The sequence below is a fragment of the Chiloscyllium plagiosum genome, chromosome 8 (assembly GCF_004010195.1).
Source record: "Chiloscyllium plagiosum isolate BGI_BamShark_2017 chromosome 8, ASM401019v2, whole genome shotgun sequence".
NCBI classification, from domain to species: Eukaryota; Metazoa; Chordata; class Chondrichthyes; order Orectolobiformes; family Hemiscylliidae; genus Chiloscyllium; species Chiloscyllium plagiosum.
This window is the reverse complement of record NC_057717.1, coordinates 105,555,200-105,570,854: the sequence shown is the minus strand read 5'-3', so window position 1 is coordinate 105,570,854 and position 15,655 is coordinate 105,555,200. Positions and strand designations below refer to the sequence as shown.

At 48.5% G+C, this 15,655-nt stretch overlaps 2 protein-coding genes across 10 annotated transcripts in view; one reads left to right on the top strand and one right to left on the bottom strand.

Moving 5' to 3' along the window:
- Window positions 1–15,655, top strand: part of LOC122552295 (ras-specific guanine nucleotide-releasing factor RalGPS1-like) — a 120,541-nt gene that overhangs the window by 80,426 nt on the left and 24,460 nt on the right. For all 8 annotated transcript variants that reach the window (XR_006312349.1, XM_043695015.1, XM_043695010.1 and 5 more), the window contains one exon: window positions 1,463–1,589. Coding sequence is in view for 7 of the 8 variants with exons in the window: in XM_043695015.1 (XP_043550950.1) it covers window positions 1,463–1,589 (127 nt within the window). In the remaining variant the exon portion in view is untranslated. The remainder of the gene's footprint in view (window positions 1–1,462; window positions 1,590–15,655) is intronic.
- Window positions 6,080–15,655, bottom strand: part of LOC122552296 (angiopoietin-related protein 2-like) — a 13,459-nt gene continuing 3,883 nt past the window's right edge. For both annotated transcript variants that reach the window (XM_043695018.1, XM_043695017.1), the window contains exons 2-6: window positions 14,374–15,051; window positions 13,014–13,206; window positions 8,352–8,542; window positions 6,475–6,745; window positions 6,080–6,383 (exon numbers count right to left, since the gene is read on the bottom strand). In XM_043695018.1, coding sequence (XP_043550953.1) covers window positions 6,187–6,383; window positions 6,475–6,745; window positions 8,352–8,542; window positions 13,014–13,206; window positions 14,374–15,015 — 1,494 coding nt within the window. In that variant the 5' untranslated portion in view covers window positions 15,016–15,051 and the 3' untranslated portion in view covers window positions 6,080–6,186. The remainder of the gene's footprint in view (window positions 6,384–6,474; window positions 6,746–8,351; window positions 8,543–13,013; window positions 13,207–14,373; window positions 15,052–15,655) is intronic.

Sequence of the window (15,655 nt, the reverse complement as noted above, 5' to 3'; positions counted from 1 at the left end):
TACAGCTCTTCCTTTCACTGTAACCACCAACAGCATATATATCCCACATGCTCTCTGTGACCATCAGCTCCGACACTACTACCGATCTCCATAACCTCCACGATGCTATACATAACTTCTGATCTCTGTATTCTTCTTCAGCCCCCGGCAAACATTGTCCTCTGTGCAATCTCATCAAGCAGGTACATACCTTTATGTTCATATAAGCTCATGCAGCCTCCACACAAGTCTCAATTTCTACACTTCTTCCTGTTTCTTTAACCTCGTCCAAAACTGGCATCCCTCTCTATCTCTGGAACTTGCTGGCGACCCGAAAACATTCCTTCTCACTGGAACCTCTACCAGTTATTGTATTTCTCCCTATCGCTAGAACCTCGTGCGGAATGTATCGCTCAATAACTCCGTAATCTCCTCCAGCTCCGACGTTCCTCCTGATATCTGTATGGAGGAATCACCCTCCCATTCTGTGTACACTTCTCTGAAGGTATAATCCTGTCGCTGAAGCATCCTCTAGCCCCTTTACTCCTCTTTATCTTTGCAACTCCTCTTTATCTTTGCAATAATGAGAGCCGTTCCTATTTAATAACCTGCACCAGCAATTACATAATTCCCTATCTCGCACAACCCACAAACGCCAACTCCCTTCTTTATCTCTGTAACTTCCACCAGCTACTTAGTAGACTCCTCCTTATCACTGTAATCCCCTCTCGCACATACGGCCCTCCTACCTCTGTAGATTTCTCCAGCATCTTCACACATGCCTTTTGTTTTAGCCTCTGCCAGCACTTTAATTCTCCATATCTCTGTAAGCAGATCTAATACCTACACCCCTCCCTATCGTTATAAACCTCTCAAGCTACTACATCCCTCCTGATCTCGGTAAATATTTTCATTCCTAACTCTGTAATGTCTACCAGCTCTACACCGTCCCATATTTTTGTTCTGCAGTCGCTGCACAACTTCCTATTTATTTATACTTCTCCAGTTTTGACACTGCTCACTACATCAATCATCGCCTCCAGCGTATTTCCATCCCTATCACAGTTGCCTCCTCCAGCATCTGTATGACTCATATTCATGTATTCTCCTCCAGCACCTGCAATATTCGATATCCTTGTATTGTCTACCAGCACCTGCACTCTTCTCTATTGCTGAGACCCCCTCCAGCATGTATATGCCACTACCCCAAAAAATGTACCTGGTGACTCAGCAGACTCTACTTCACCAGCGGGAGTGGGGCAGTGGGATTAGATTGGGATTGGGGTGGGGGCAGTCGGGAGTGGGGCAGTGGGATTGGGGTGGGGGCAGTAGGGACTGGGGCAGTGGGATTTGCTCCCTGAATGGACCTGATGTTCTCCTGTGTGGTGTCAGTTGTTGTTCATTGTGCTGTGAGAGTGTAATCCTGTTGTGGTTAGTATAAAAGCAGAATGTTGTCATTAAGCTTGTGTTCTTTTGGTTATAGCTGTTGAGCAGGAAAGATAAGGCTACGTTTGAGAAGCTGCAGACCCTGACGTCCAACGGCGATAACTATGAAATGCTCCGAAATTATATTTGCAGTTTGAAAGCGACCCCATGTATTCCATATTTAGGTGAGTTTAATCTCCTCTATCTCTCACAGGGCGGCTGCATGTTCAGGATCTGCTACAAACTTCCCATATTTCAGTATTGGTGCCTGCTGTCCCATTGACTGGAGTCTGAGCCCGGGGAATGAGGGGGAGAGTCTCCCCCAGTCTGAGCCCGGGGACTGGGGGGAGAGTCTCCCCCAGTCTGAGCCCGGGGACTGGGGGGAGAGTCTGCCCCAGTCTGAGCCCGGGGACTGGGGGGAAGGGGAGTGTCTGATGTGACCCTCATTGATGGTTTCCTGCCTTTTGCTTTGTCCCTTGTGGATCAGAATTCTCGCGGTGGAGAAATCAGCTCCAGACTGATGGGTGTTTGTCCATTCTGCCTCATCTGGTTAATGCACGGTGTGTTAGAAACAATAAAACGTCTGCTGTTTTGAGGTAGGAGGATGTGTTTGTGTGATCCATGTTTGAAATAACCAGGCTGAATTAACTCTGGGAACAGAGTGAGCCTGATTTTTCAGGTTGTTGCTCTCTGCCTCATTCCTACACAACTGCACAGATCCACCTCTAATCTCTGCAAAGAGGAGAGTTGTCTGGGGAAAATTTGAATTACAGTGAACATGTAATGCATCAGGATCCTTGGGGTAGAACACTGGTGAGCAGTTTTATTCTGGAAATGGTACTTCGTCTGAACTTTACTCCATCAATGTTACTGAAGTCTGAAAACCTTCAATGAGTCCAATAAATGTAGAGGTATGTAGAGAAGAGGTGTTGGAAATCCTGGAAAAGGTGAAAATAGATAAGTCCCCTGGGCCTGATGCCAGTTTTGAAACTGTTAGCAGGAGGTTGCTATTAACGAAACATTCTCTTATCCACGATTCCTATGTGTTAGTTTATTGTTTCTGCAATGTAATGTTGGCCACATGGTTTAGTTTGCGATGTGTGGAATGAATTGGAGCAACCATGTGTCTGATTGTGTGTGGGTCCTCACTTCATAGACAACACTGACCACACCTCCTTCACATCAGCTCCAACCAGCAGCCTTGTATGTTCCCAATACAAGCTGTTACAAGGGACATCAGTCAAACTGCACATCAGTACAAGTTAGAAGTCAGCATTGTGTTTGAAGGAGGTTTGATGTTGCCTGTGAGAGGTGTATTGTGTAATTTGCATGCAGAGAGAACTGTCGAAAGGCCTTTGACTGATGGTGGTTAGTGAATGTGATGCTGTGACCCGTGGCAGGTTTGTCCTGTGGTTTTAGTATTTACTGTCACTCCTCACCAACAGCCCAACCTTCTTTCTGCAGTTTAATTCCCACTATCCTGGGGTTGAATGAAAACCCAGCTCTCTCCCTCTGATGCTGAGTAATTCAGGGCTGCAGCAGTTTCACCGTCACATCATTCTGCTTTTACCCAAATGGGATTTCTGTGTTGACTCGGACACATACTGAGATTCTCCAATACCTCACTGATTCATTACCAAACTCCAAAGTATATTACAGCAGAAAGTGGTTTATTTGTTCTGGTATTTACAGTGTTTTCTAGCACACAAGCGTAAACAAACATAAAGAGTTAACAGATTAATATCTAGGATGAGAATGCATCTAATTCCGTGTTAGTTTTCTAGGAAATCGGGCCATGTCTTGTTTAAAGCAGTGAGTAGATGATCAAACGGAGGGAGTTGCATTATCCTGATGATGGGTTCCCACACAGAATGATGGTGATTAATGTCTTGGAGAGGGTCGGATTGGAAATGATCAACTAATCCGAACTGAATTGTGATTGCCTCCTGCTGGCCTGTTCTGGAGATACAAGGGTTTAAGGGCCAGCGTTGCTGTGTCTGAGCCCGGTCAGACTGAGGGGTGTACAGTCAATGATGTGGGCGAAGTGTGGAGTAGAGGAATGAAAGGACTGCAGACAGTACTGAGTGTGGTTCTGGTCATCACTTTTACCTCCAGGCACTGGAGAGGGTGCCCAGGGGGGGTTTCTAAATGTGAAACCAGAAACTTAGGTGAATACATCAGGAGAGCGGCTAACTGTCTTTTCTCTTGAAAACAGAACGTGACCTAATTGAGGCCCTTTTAAAATTATTAAAGATTTTGATTGTGTGAAAATATCCCTCTTGTGGGAAAGAGCAGAATTCGAGGCTGTCAGTATAATATTTCCCAAGAAAGCCACTTGAAGGGAGTGAGAATGTGGAACCCGCTCCCTGAGGGAGGGATTGGAGTGAATGACATGGATTTTATTTAATGGGAACTAGAGAAATGTTTCAGGGACACTGGAGTCGACTATTACTCTGACTGCAGTAATACTAAAGCTGAAAGAGTTAACTTGAAGAGAATTTGCAGAGACTGGGCTTATATCTCCAAGTATAGAAGATGAAGAGGTGGTGTCCCAGCGTTGAATAGAATGGAAAGAGCTGACTGGGTCAGTACAGTAGCCAGCTCCTCCAGACAGGTTTTGGGAGTGGGATAGCTGGGTTGAAAGCAGCATTTTAAAAATCAAACCCCCCAGACCAATAATTAGTGATAACTTGTAACCCTTCCTGAGACGCAGGCTATGTAAATCTCCACCTGCCCTTCACAGTAAGGGGCTCGGTTAGAAAGATCAGAATTCAGATTGCTGAAGGTGTTTCTTTTAGGGGACGGTGTTGAGGGGGGTGGAATTAAAGACAGGTAAACAGTGTTAGGTTATCCATTAGCTATAATCTCATGGGATGCCAGAACAGGCAAAGGGGTGGAATGGCTTCCTAAGTCACCAATTGTTTTTTTAAAATTCACTCTTGGGATGCGGCCATCACTGCCTGAGCCAGCACATATGGCCGAGATGCCTTTGAGAAGGCAGTCCATGTGTTATCGGTTGACCCACAAAACCCTTAGGGAGGGAATTCCAGGATTCTCACCCAGTGACAGTCAAGGAACGATGATATATTTCCAAGTCAGGATGGTGAGTGGGTTGGAGGGGAACTTGCAGGGGTGGTGTTCCCATGTGTCTGCTGCCCCTGTTCTCTAGTTGGATGTGGCTGTGGGTTTGGAAGGTGCTGTCTGAGGGTCTTGGGTGAGTTTCTGCAGTACATCTTGTAGGTGGTACACACTGCTGCTGCTGAGTGTCAGGGTGGTGGAGGGAGTGGGTGCTTGTGGATATGGGGGCCACTAATTAATTTCAGATAATTGCCTCAACTGACGATCGACATCCCAAAGTATTGAACTTTAAATGTTTACCCTAATGATCTGTTCACCTTTTTTCTGGAAGGAGGGGGATGGTTTTGAGGTGTAGGATGTTGGCATAGAGAACAAGATGTGGGCAGTTTGGTGGCTCAGTGGTTAGTACTGCTACCTCACAGTGTCAGGGACCGGGTTCGATTCCAGCCTCGGGTGACTGTGTGGAATTTGCACATTGTCCCCGTGTCTGCGTGGGTTTCCTCCGGGTGCTCCGGTTTCCTCCCACAGTCCAGAAAGATATGCAGGTCAGGTGAATTGGCCATGCTAAATTGCCCCGTAGTGTTAGTGGCATTAGTCAGGGGTAAACATAGAGTAGGGGAATGGGTCTGGGTGGGTTACTCTTCGGAGGGTCAGTGTGGACTCTTTGGGCTGAAGGGCCTGTTTCCACACTGTAGGGAATCTAATCTAAAGACACATTCTGTTATTGGGCACCCAGTCTCCCCATCAGATACCTGAGGTAGGGTGTAGCAAATCTGCCTGCAGGGTTAAATGCGCCACTCGTAGAACCCCGGTACCCCCCCTCCCATGTAGAGCCCACAGCTTGGTGACCCCGGGCAGTGTGGAACTATGGAGCAGTCCTCTGCTTTGGGGCCTGTGTTTAATTGAACTGCATGAGGCCTGTCCTGTTCACTTCCTGTAGCCACCTTACAGTTACTGCGTAACTCTGCCAATAGCGTGTTGGCTTCTAATTATCTTGATGTTTCCAAGACGGTGGTTGCTTCTCCTGAAATCTCTATTTCTATAATTCACTGAAAAGACACTGCAGCTGATTATAAAATGTAATAAATGATGAGCGATATTAGAATGGTGTGTTGCTTGTCAGTGTGAGGATCTCAGTGGGAGATGGGAGGCTGGGATGGAATTTGGTGACTGTTGTGAGCTCTGTCCTTTAACCATTACTGTCCTCAGGACTTGGAGATGCCGGCGTTGGATTGGTGTGGATAAAGTTAAAAATCTCACAACCCTAGGTTATCGTCCAGCAGGTTTAATTGGAAGCACTAGCTTTCGGAGCGACGCTCCTTCATCAGGTGGTTGTGAAGGACACGATTTAAGACACAGAATTTATAGCAAACGTTTCAGTTACATCACACTTCTGTGTCTTAAATCGTGTTCTCCACAATCACCTGATGAAGGAGCAGCGCTCCGAAAGCTAGTGCTTCCAATTAAACCTGTTGGACTCTAACCTGGTGTTGCATGATTTTTAACTTAGTCCTCAGGACAGTTCTCTGGTTCAGGCTAAACAGAAGAAACAGCTTTAAACTCCTCAAGCCATAGTATACTCTAGGTAGGTAGTTCAGTTGTTTGTAATGTTGTGGATACAATGGTGACTGTAACACAATGTGTAATATAGTATGAAGAGGTGATAACATGGGCAGTGGGACACAAGTGCTGAGAGAGTGGGGTTTACAGCAGGATCTGGTTTGGGCGTATCATCATCACCACTCTCTTCAAGGAGTACGCACCCCCACGGAATTCTGCCCAATAAACTCCATCCTGGTACTTGCTGCGATAGTGCCCTCCTTTATACCACACTCCATTCAGGTTTGAGTGGGCACACGTGTAATACCACCAGCCTCCTTTCTGGTAGTGGGCACAGTTACCTTGGAAGGAAACAGAGAGAGAGAGCAGTGAGGATAATCCTTCATTAACCTGACTGACCATTGCACTGTAACCCCAAGGAAACTGTCCTACCTAAGTACAGATCCCGATCTCTGTCCAGGGTGGTGAACTGCTTGCCGTTGTGCCAAGATAAGGAATCTCCAGCGTTCCCATGATAATGGCCTAACCTCAGCCTGTAGAAGTCTCCCTCTGCTTCCACCCGGAAGTCGTCGTACTCTGCAAACACTCTCCTGCCTTGCCAATCTTCCATTACTATCCGCAGCTTGTAGTTATCCTGATTGGTCAGCCAGTAGATGTTCTCCAAGCCCAGCCAGTATTCACCGTCAATGTTGCCAAAACCTTGCTACAGATAACAATCAAGGCAGTGTTTATTGATAGCGTTCCCTTGTACGTGTGGGAAATACAGTGGAAAGACTATCTGCTTTGAAAGGCAAGTACGTTAAAATTGAAACAAGCGCTGGAGAAACTCTGCACGTCTGGCAGCAACTGTGGAGAGAGGGTGTTTGGTGACTCTTTGTCAGAACGCGAGCAGATGGGGAAGGGTGGTCTTTACGCTGGTGATAGAGGTGAGGGGTGGGACGGTGAGGAGAATATTCTGTATTTACCACCAACACGGATGTTTGGCTTTCCTGTAAACATGTCACAGGTTACTGCTTTGAGCCAGTCCCTGTGTAGAGTTGCATTCATTTTACTCTTTAATGAGTCTGCCCACTCCTGAGTGACTTGCAAGGCTCTTTCAGAGCGCGGTTAAGAATCTACCAAGGAGGGTGGATTGGTTTGTTAGGCCAGGTGGTTTGATTAATCTAACTGTGAATTTCCCTGTTGTGAGATTCCGATCCACGGTCTCTGGATTACTGTGACTGTCCGTTGCCCGTTCAGGCTTGGGCACTGGAATATCTTTGAGTCAACCTTCTCCCAAACCTGCCCACTACCTACCCCTGATCCTGACAACATAAATTCCCCCGAAAAAACCCCAGAATGCAATAGAAACTCAGCAGGTGTGGCAGCATCTGTGCAGACAGAAACAGAGTGAACGTTTTGAATCCAATGACTTGTTTCGTAAGAAGAGTCATCCAGCACAGAAACAGACCCTTCAGCCCAACCAGTCTATGCTGACCATCATCCCAAACTAAACTCGTCCCACCTTCCTGCCCCCAGCCCATATCCTTCCAGACCTTACCTGTTCATGTACATCTGAGCCTGAAATGTTAACTCTGTTTCTGTCTCCACTAGGAGAAAGTGAGGTCTGCAGATGCTGGAGATCAAAGTTGAAACTTTATTGCTGGAACAGCACAGCAGGTCAGGCAGCATCCAGGGAACAGGAGATTCGACGTTTCGGGCACAGGCCCTTCTTCAGGAATGAGAAGAACAGAAACAGAATCCCCAAGTGGAAAATGAAGTGTTGTTCTTTGAACTTGCGTTAAGGAACACTGCAACAGATCTGGGACAGAAATGTTGGTGTAGGAACACAGCCGCCTTCCTGACCTGCAGTCTTCTTCTTGACCTCTCCGCCTCCATCCTACTCCGACCTATCACCCTCACCTTGACCTCTTTCCACCTATCACATTTCCAACTTCCCTCCTCCAAGTCCCTCCTCCCTACCTTTTATCTTCTCCTGCTGAACACTCTCTGCTCATTCCTGAAGAAGGGCCTGTGCCCGAAACGTCGAATCTCCTGTTCCCTGGATGCTGCCTGACCTGCTGTGCTGTTCCAGCAATAAAGTTTCAACTTCTGTCTCCACTAACCTGCTGAGTTTCTCCAGTATCTTCTCTGGTGTGGGCCGGAGGTCCGAGGATAGGTGTGTAGTGCCCAGTAACTGAGGGTGCCCTTTATACTCTGGGCCCCGAAGCAGCCCAGGCCTGGGCCTGTTATGGGAAATGTATGTGTGAGGGAGGTGGACACAGACTGAGGGCGGAATGCTAGGCAGCTGATGCCCCACCTTCACTCACCTTGTAACTCTCCCAGGTCCTGAAGAAATTGACCGAACCATCTTGCCGTCTCTGGATGACGGTCCAGCCGCTGGGACCCTCCTGCTGGTCACACCAGACCTGCATCAGGCGATTGGTGGTTGGCTTGATCAAGTAGATCCCACTGGATCGGTGACCATCTTCCAAAACCTGGAGACAATCCTTCCAGGGACCTGGTCAAAACAGAATCGCCCAGTAACCCCACAGAACCACTCCCATCTGGCCCTATCCGTATGTTATTCCGATGCTCATTCCCAGGATATTGTCCTCCTCGTCCCTGACCACAGTATGTCCATTCTGTACAACAACTTTGGGCATCGAGGGAGCAAGTGATGTCAGAAATTTGAGTCATAGAGATGTACAGCACAGACACAAACCCTTCGGTCCAACCCGTCCATGCTGACCAGATATCCCAACCTCAATCTAGTCCCACATGCCAGCACCCGGCACATATCCTTCCAAACCCTTCCTATTCAAATACCCATCCCAATGCCTCTTAAATGTTGTAATTGTACCAGCCTCCACCACTTCCTCTGGCAGCTCATTCCATACACCTACCACCCTCTATGTGAAACAGTTACCCCATAGGTCTCTTTTATATCTTTCCCCTCTCACCCTAAACCTCTCTAGTTCTGGACTCCCCGACCCCAGGGAAAAGACTTTGCCTATTTATCCTATCCATGCCCCTCATAATTTTGTAAACCTCAATAAGGTCACCCTTTAGCCTCCGACACTCCAGGGAAAACAGCCCCAGCCTGTTCAGCCTCTCCCTATAGCTCAGACCCTCCAACCCTGGCAACATCCTTGTAAATCTTTTCTGAGCCCTTTCAAGTTTCACAACATCTTTCCGATAGGAAGGAGACCAGAATTGCACACAATATTCCAACAGTGGCCTAACCAATGTCCTGTACAGCCGCAACATGACCTCCCAACTCCTGTACTCAATACTCTGACCAATAAAAGAAAGCATACCAAACGCCGCCTTCACTATCCTATCTACCTGTGACTCCACTTTCAAGGAGCTATGAACCTGCACTCCAAGGTCTCTGTGTTCAGCAGCGCTCCCTCGGACCTTACCATGAAGTGTATAAGTCCTGCTAAGACTTGCTTTCCCAAAATGTCGCACCTTGTGTTTATCTGAATTAAACTCCATCTGCCACTTCTCAGCCCATTGGCCCATCTGGTCCAGATCCTGTTGTAATCTGAGGTAACCCTCTTCGCTGTCCACTACACCTCCACCTGCAAACTTACTAACTATACCTGCTATGCTCACATCAAAATCATTTATGTAAATGACAAAAAATATGAAAATAAACCTTGTATCTATAAGCATTGCCTTCCTAATTCTGACATGTTGAGGGTGGATTAAATGGGTTAGAAGTGGAGTTAGTGTCTGTTTGAGGTAATTTGCTTTTGTGGGAGAGTTTCAAATCAGCAAACCACAACCTCCAAATGAAGGGTCACTCATTTAAAACCGATGGGGAGAAATTTCTTCAGTCAATCTGTGGAGTTCTTTGCCACTGAAAGCTGTTGAGACTGGGTCAGTGAGTACATCCAGAGAAGGCTGAGAGACAGACAGACAGGAGCAGGAGAATCGATGTTTCAGGCATAAGCCCTTCTATCGGTAATGAGGCTTTTGTACAAAACGTCGATTCTCCTGCTCCCCGGATGCTGCCTGACCTGCTGTGCTTTACCAGCACCACCCTCTCGACTCTGATTCCAGCATCTGCAGACCTCACTTTTGCCCAGCTAATCTGACCCAGGTCAGGCTGACACACTGTCCTGGACTAACCAGTGCTGACAGGGGCTATGTTTCTCTATTCTGTGTGGCTGTGCTTTAGCTCATTAGGTCACAGTCTCGAAGAATCGTGAGGAATATAGCTGATCTCATTGTGGCCATTTCCTGCCTGACTACATTCTCTGGTCAATCAAAAATCTGTCTAACTCTGTGCTGATTATATTTAATGACCAACCTCCACTGCTGTCTGTGCAGGAGATTTCCAGACCAAAGACAAAAGCAATTCCTCCGTTTCTGTTGGGCCTGAGGGGCAACTTTTGTGTACACACAGAGGGTGGTGCGTGTGTGGAATGAGCTACCAGAGGAAGTGGAGGCTGCTACAATTACAACATTTAAAAGGCATCTGGATGGGTATATGAATAGGAAGGGTTTAGAGGGATATGGGTCGAGACTGTGGTGCTGGAAAAGCACAGTAGGTCAGGATGCATCCGAGGAGCAGGAGAATCGATGTTTTGGGCAAAAACCTTGCATCAGATTCCTGGGAGATCCCTGATGAAGGGCTTTTGCCCGAAACGCCGACTCTCCTGCTCCTCGGATTCTGTCTGACCTGCTGTACTTTTCCAGCACCACAGTCTCAACTCTAGTCTCCAGCAGCTGCAGACCTCACTTTGTCCTTTAGAGAGATGTGGGCCAAGTGCTGGCAAATGGGACTTGATGAATTGAGGATATCTGGCTGGCATGGATGAGCTGGACCGAAGGGTCTGTTCCCGTGCTGTATAGCTCTGACTCGATGACTCGGCCTTAAGTGGGAGGGAGACCTGTTACTGAGCAAGCTGTGCTGTAGTTCACATGTTTTATTGTCAGTGGTTGCTATGTTATTAGAGCTGTGGGAGCAGCTTTTGTGTTTTGTAGCAATGGTCTATTATCACAGAAAGTGAGTATGTTCATTGCTGCCCTGTGACTTGCTTCAATCTGTGGTGTGAGTGGCAGTTACTAAAAGGTCAGAGAATGTTTCCAGACCCACAGTGACCTTCGTTTAACTTCTTTCTTCTGCCTTATTTAAGATGCTTCACAACACATTCCAATCTTACTTTGATCTTCAGACATTTGTTTGGACTTTACCTGTTTTTGAAGAAAACAAGCCAGTCCCTTGAGGTGGTGTCTGAGCCGGGGGTGGAGAGTTGGGAGATGGCACTGGATTTACCCCTCTCCCTGTTGCCGGGTGGGGGGGGCGGTGGTGGAGGGTGGAGAGAGGTTTGTCCCACTGGGATCTCGGAATTGGCTGGCCTTGGTTTTCCACCAGTCTGTGATCCCTGTGCTAAATCCAGATGTGATGAAGCAGCATTTTAACATTCACAGAGTAGGATTGAAATGGGACACGCAGGATTGGAGTTCACCATCTCCTTTGGGGGAACTTGCCATGTGTCTTTAAGACAGTGTGTGCAACAGGAGCAGAGAGAAGCAAATGGAGGGGTGTGCGGAGGGGGGAGATATCAGCTCCTCCAGTCAGAGGTAGTGGCAGTGAGACATCTGTGTGTCTGGCTTTGCCATGGTTATTTTTAGCAGGGCACATGAGAAACCAAGATTAGTTTGAAGAATATTTCCTTAGCTGTCTTGTATCTATGTTGTTTCTCTTTGTTCTCGTGTCTCTTGGAAAACGGGAATGCTTGGTGAACTGAGGCCACTCTGGACCTGATTTGGCTTCCGCTGTCCTGGGGGGACACCAGCTCATGATAAGGGAGTTATTGAGCAATCTCCATCACTGACAGAATGAGGTGAAGGATCACCCTTTCCCCCACCCCCCAAAACCACGACAGCACAATTTTTCGATGTGTTTTCCCTGCACTTCACCCACCAGCTGCAGAACAATAGAGTCATACAACACGAAAACGCATCTTTTGGACCATTGAATGAATTGAATTGAATTTATTGTCACGTGTACTGAGGCACAGCGAAAAGCTTTGTCTTGTGAGCAACAACAGGCAGGATCACAGAGTTAAGTAGCATAAATAAGTAAATAATAGTTAAACAGCGGCAAAACCAAAACCGACTAGACTTCCCCATCTCGTCCCACCTCATTGTGAGCGGCCCATTTGCCCCTGATGTTTTCCTATTTCTGTCCATCGTGGCTGTACCTGCATCCCCTGCTTCCTTTGGCAGTTGGTTCCACGCATGAGCCACTCTCTCTCTATGAGGAAGTTGCCCCTCGTGTCCCTTTTTAAATCTTTCCCCTCCCCTTAAAGATCTGTCCCACCCTAGGGACGAGACCTTTGTTGTCAGCCTGCTTGTGTTTGAATGGATAGTTGCTACCTGGCTGACCTCAGTGTAGGATTGTGGGTGATTCAACACAAGACCGTCCCCTCTGGTGAAAGGATGGACACAGTCCCACCCCAGGCGATCTCACTGCCTCCCCTCACAGCCACAACGCTCCATCAGCCGATTGGATAATTTCATTGGGAATGAAGAATGGAGAAACAAAGGAGCCCTCAAAGTTCAAAAGCTAGAATTGGTGTATCCAATCAAAACGTAGAACGTGATTTCGGTGAAATATTAACTAAGGAGCCAGTCAGTGTGCACACCATCGGGTAATGGACACACCGAGGCTATTTGGTGATTTACCCACCTTTCCATGGGGTATCCACCACCTCGAGGGCAATTAAGGATGGGCCGAGCCAGAGAAGCTAGAATACGTAAGGAGCCTATTTCCCCCCGATGACTGGAGGCATATTATGAGTGAATTGGATGTGGTGGGGATTTTGTGTTGAATGATCGTGTCAGCTGTGACATTAGAGAGCTTGTGGAAAGTGTCCTCTCCGTGGTCAGCAGGTTCAAGGGGTGTGCCGATGGTAAACACAGGGGGCAGTATCTCCCACTGCAGCGTCCCTGAGAGGTGACTGTTTACTCACCGGCTGTCTTGGTCGTTGCCATCGGGATTGTTGTGGGAGGAGGTGACTGCTGTCTTCTCTTCAGCCTGTCCTGTGCCACGCTGTAATCCTGATCCTTCAGTATTTCGTTGCCCGAGACCAAGCTCTTGCTCCAGTTGTTGCTAGCGTTCCGAGTGTTGGGTATCACAGCCACGAGTGGTGGCTGTCCTAGTGCCTGTTGATAAACACACAAGTCCCCCCCTCCAGGGAGATCATTCCATGTAAATCTGTCACATCCCTCACCTCAAACTAGTTTTTACTGATTAACCCTTGGCTGTGCCAGTGTGAGACTGGGTTCTGCATCCACACAAAGTGGTGGATGTCCAAGTCCTGAGTTGAGTTTGTGTTCACGAGCAGCAAGAGGTATCCAGAGCGTTCTTTAGATACACACTGTACTCCCTTCTCCCCAGGCTCTGAGTGAACTGCTCGCGACTGACTGTCTCTGTCTGTCACCAGCTCACAGACATACGCTACTGTCAACAATATGTTGCAGATAGCACACTGTCTAATGGTCATAATCCCAAGAATGTGATGGGGTTTGGGGAGATGGGAAGTGGTGCCGGAGGGTGAATCATGTATCACGTTTTCCGCGGCTAAACTCCCTCCCTCCAAACCTGGGAATGCAGGGAAGTGATCGATTTGAGCTTTGAGGATGGTTGTGTTCCGATCAGAGGCTCCTCTCTGTTACAGAGCCCTGTCCAGTTCAAGTCGGACTGGGTCTCTCACCTATTTCAGCCCACTTCCTTATTCCTGATGTTCCACATCTCCCAGCAACCCAATGGTGGGATGGTTTTGTAGTTTGTTCGGGGAGGGATTTGGCCGCACTTCATCCCTGACCTGAAGGTAAAGTCTCTTTTTGGAAAAAAGGCATCAAGGTCCCTGTGACGGGGGTCAGGGTCTCGGGGTGACCCTCCCTGTGACGGGGGTCAGGGTCTCGGGGTGACGGGGGTCAGGGTCTCGGGGTGACGGGGGGTCAGGGTCTTGGGGTGACGGGGGGTCAGGGTCTCGGGGTGACCCTCCCTGTGACGGGGGTCAGGGTCTCGGGGTGACCCTCCCTGTGACGGGGGGTCCGGGTCTCGGGGTGACCCCCCCTGTGACATGGACAGTGTAATGGTTACCGTGGGGTTCTGCTCTGTTTTACTATCCCCCCCCCCCCCCCCCCCGTCCCGTCCCGTCCCGTCCCAGCTCCTGTTTGGGACAGTGTGAGGAGTGGGGTGGGTCGTGAAACTGAGCACTTCCTACTCCCCACAGGGCGGGGGGTGTTGGGGGCGAGAGAGAGAGTGTGTGCCTGGATTGTCGAGTCGATGTGGAGGAGCGTGAAGGAGGGAAGCCGTGGTTTTACCTGGGGTTTGTGCTGCTGGTTCTGCTGGTGTTCCTGAGAGCACAGCCTGCACTGTTGTTCCAGCTGACTGATGGTTTGGCTCTGGTTGTTCAGGAGTGAGCTGAGGGCCGTGTACTTGCGCTCCAGCTCCCTGTACTTGCTCGAGAGCTTCAGTACCTGAGCCGTGACGTTCAGCACCATGTTCTCCAGTTGGGAAACCTCCAGGGAGTCGTCCTTCTTCTGAATGATCTCGTGCAGTAACTGGGTGTAGAGCTGGGTCACCCTGGTGTTCATGATGACGTTTTCCTTGCGCAGAATCTTCACCTCGTTGAGCACGTCCCCGTCCACCTCCACCATTTGTCTCAGGTCTTCGATTTGTTGCTGCTGTTCCCTCATCTCCTGGCGTATGACCTGGAGCTCACTGTGGTTGTGGGACACTGGGCTCCTGGTGTTCAGGCAGATCGGGCCTGTCAGCTGTTGCTGTGGGACAATGAAGGTGTAGGTACACCCACTGGTCCCTGGGCTCTCAGCCGAGGGCCTGGCCCCTCTGCTGGTCTCCCCTCTCTTGGCATGTTGGTGCCCGGTGCCCGGTTTTGGGGCGGCTCCTTCGGCTGTTGCTAAACCCACCAGGAACAGGAGGTTGGTGATGAACATCACTATCATTCCAGCTGGGATTGTAGGAGCTGGGAGGTTCAAAACCTGCGACACATAGAAAAACAACACATTGAAACATAGGAATATTGAAACTAGGAGCAGGAGTAGGCTGTTCTGCCATCCTATACCATCATGGCTGATCGCAACACCAAATCCCCACTTTCTCCCCATACTCCTTGAGACCTTTAAAATGTTTTTTAAACAATGTAGCCGTCTCTTTGCTGAACATTTTCAGTGACTTGGCCTCCTTCACGTTTCTGTGATGGAGAATTGCCCAATCTTTGGAAACTAGTTCAAGGCTCACGTTGTGTTGTGTTTGTGATCAGCTTTTTGTCAGCAAATGCCTTGACTGAGAGAGCTGTGGTGGAACACTGACACGTGTGGAATGAATCCAGCTAACGGCCCTGAGGGAGCAGTGAGGGGAAAATGTTTCCCATTTTATCCTGGTCATCCTCGTTTCAAGTCCAAACCATGCCCCTCTCTATCTGGTAATCTCTCCTACTCTGGCCCCATCTCAGCCGCACACACCCCCATCCCATTTCCATCACTCCTTCGCGATCGAGCCTTCAGGTAATTGAGCGATAATCTCTGGCATTTCCTCTTGCCACTTACTCCTCGTTTAAAAACTATCTCTGATTGAGCTGTCTTC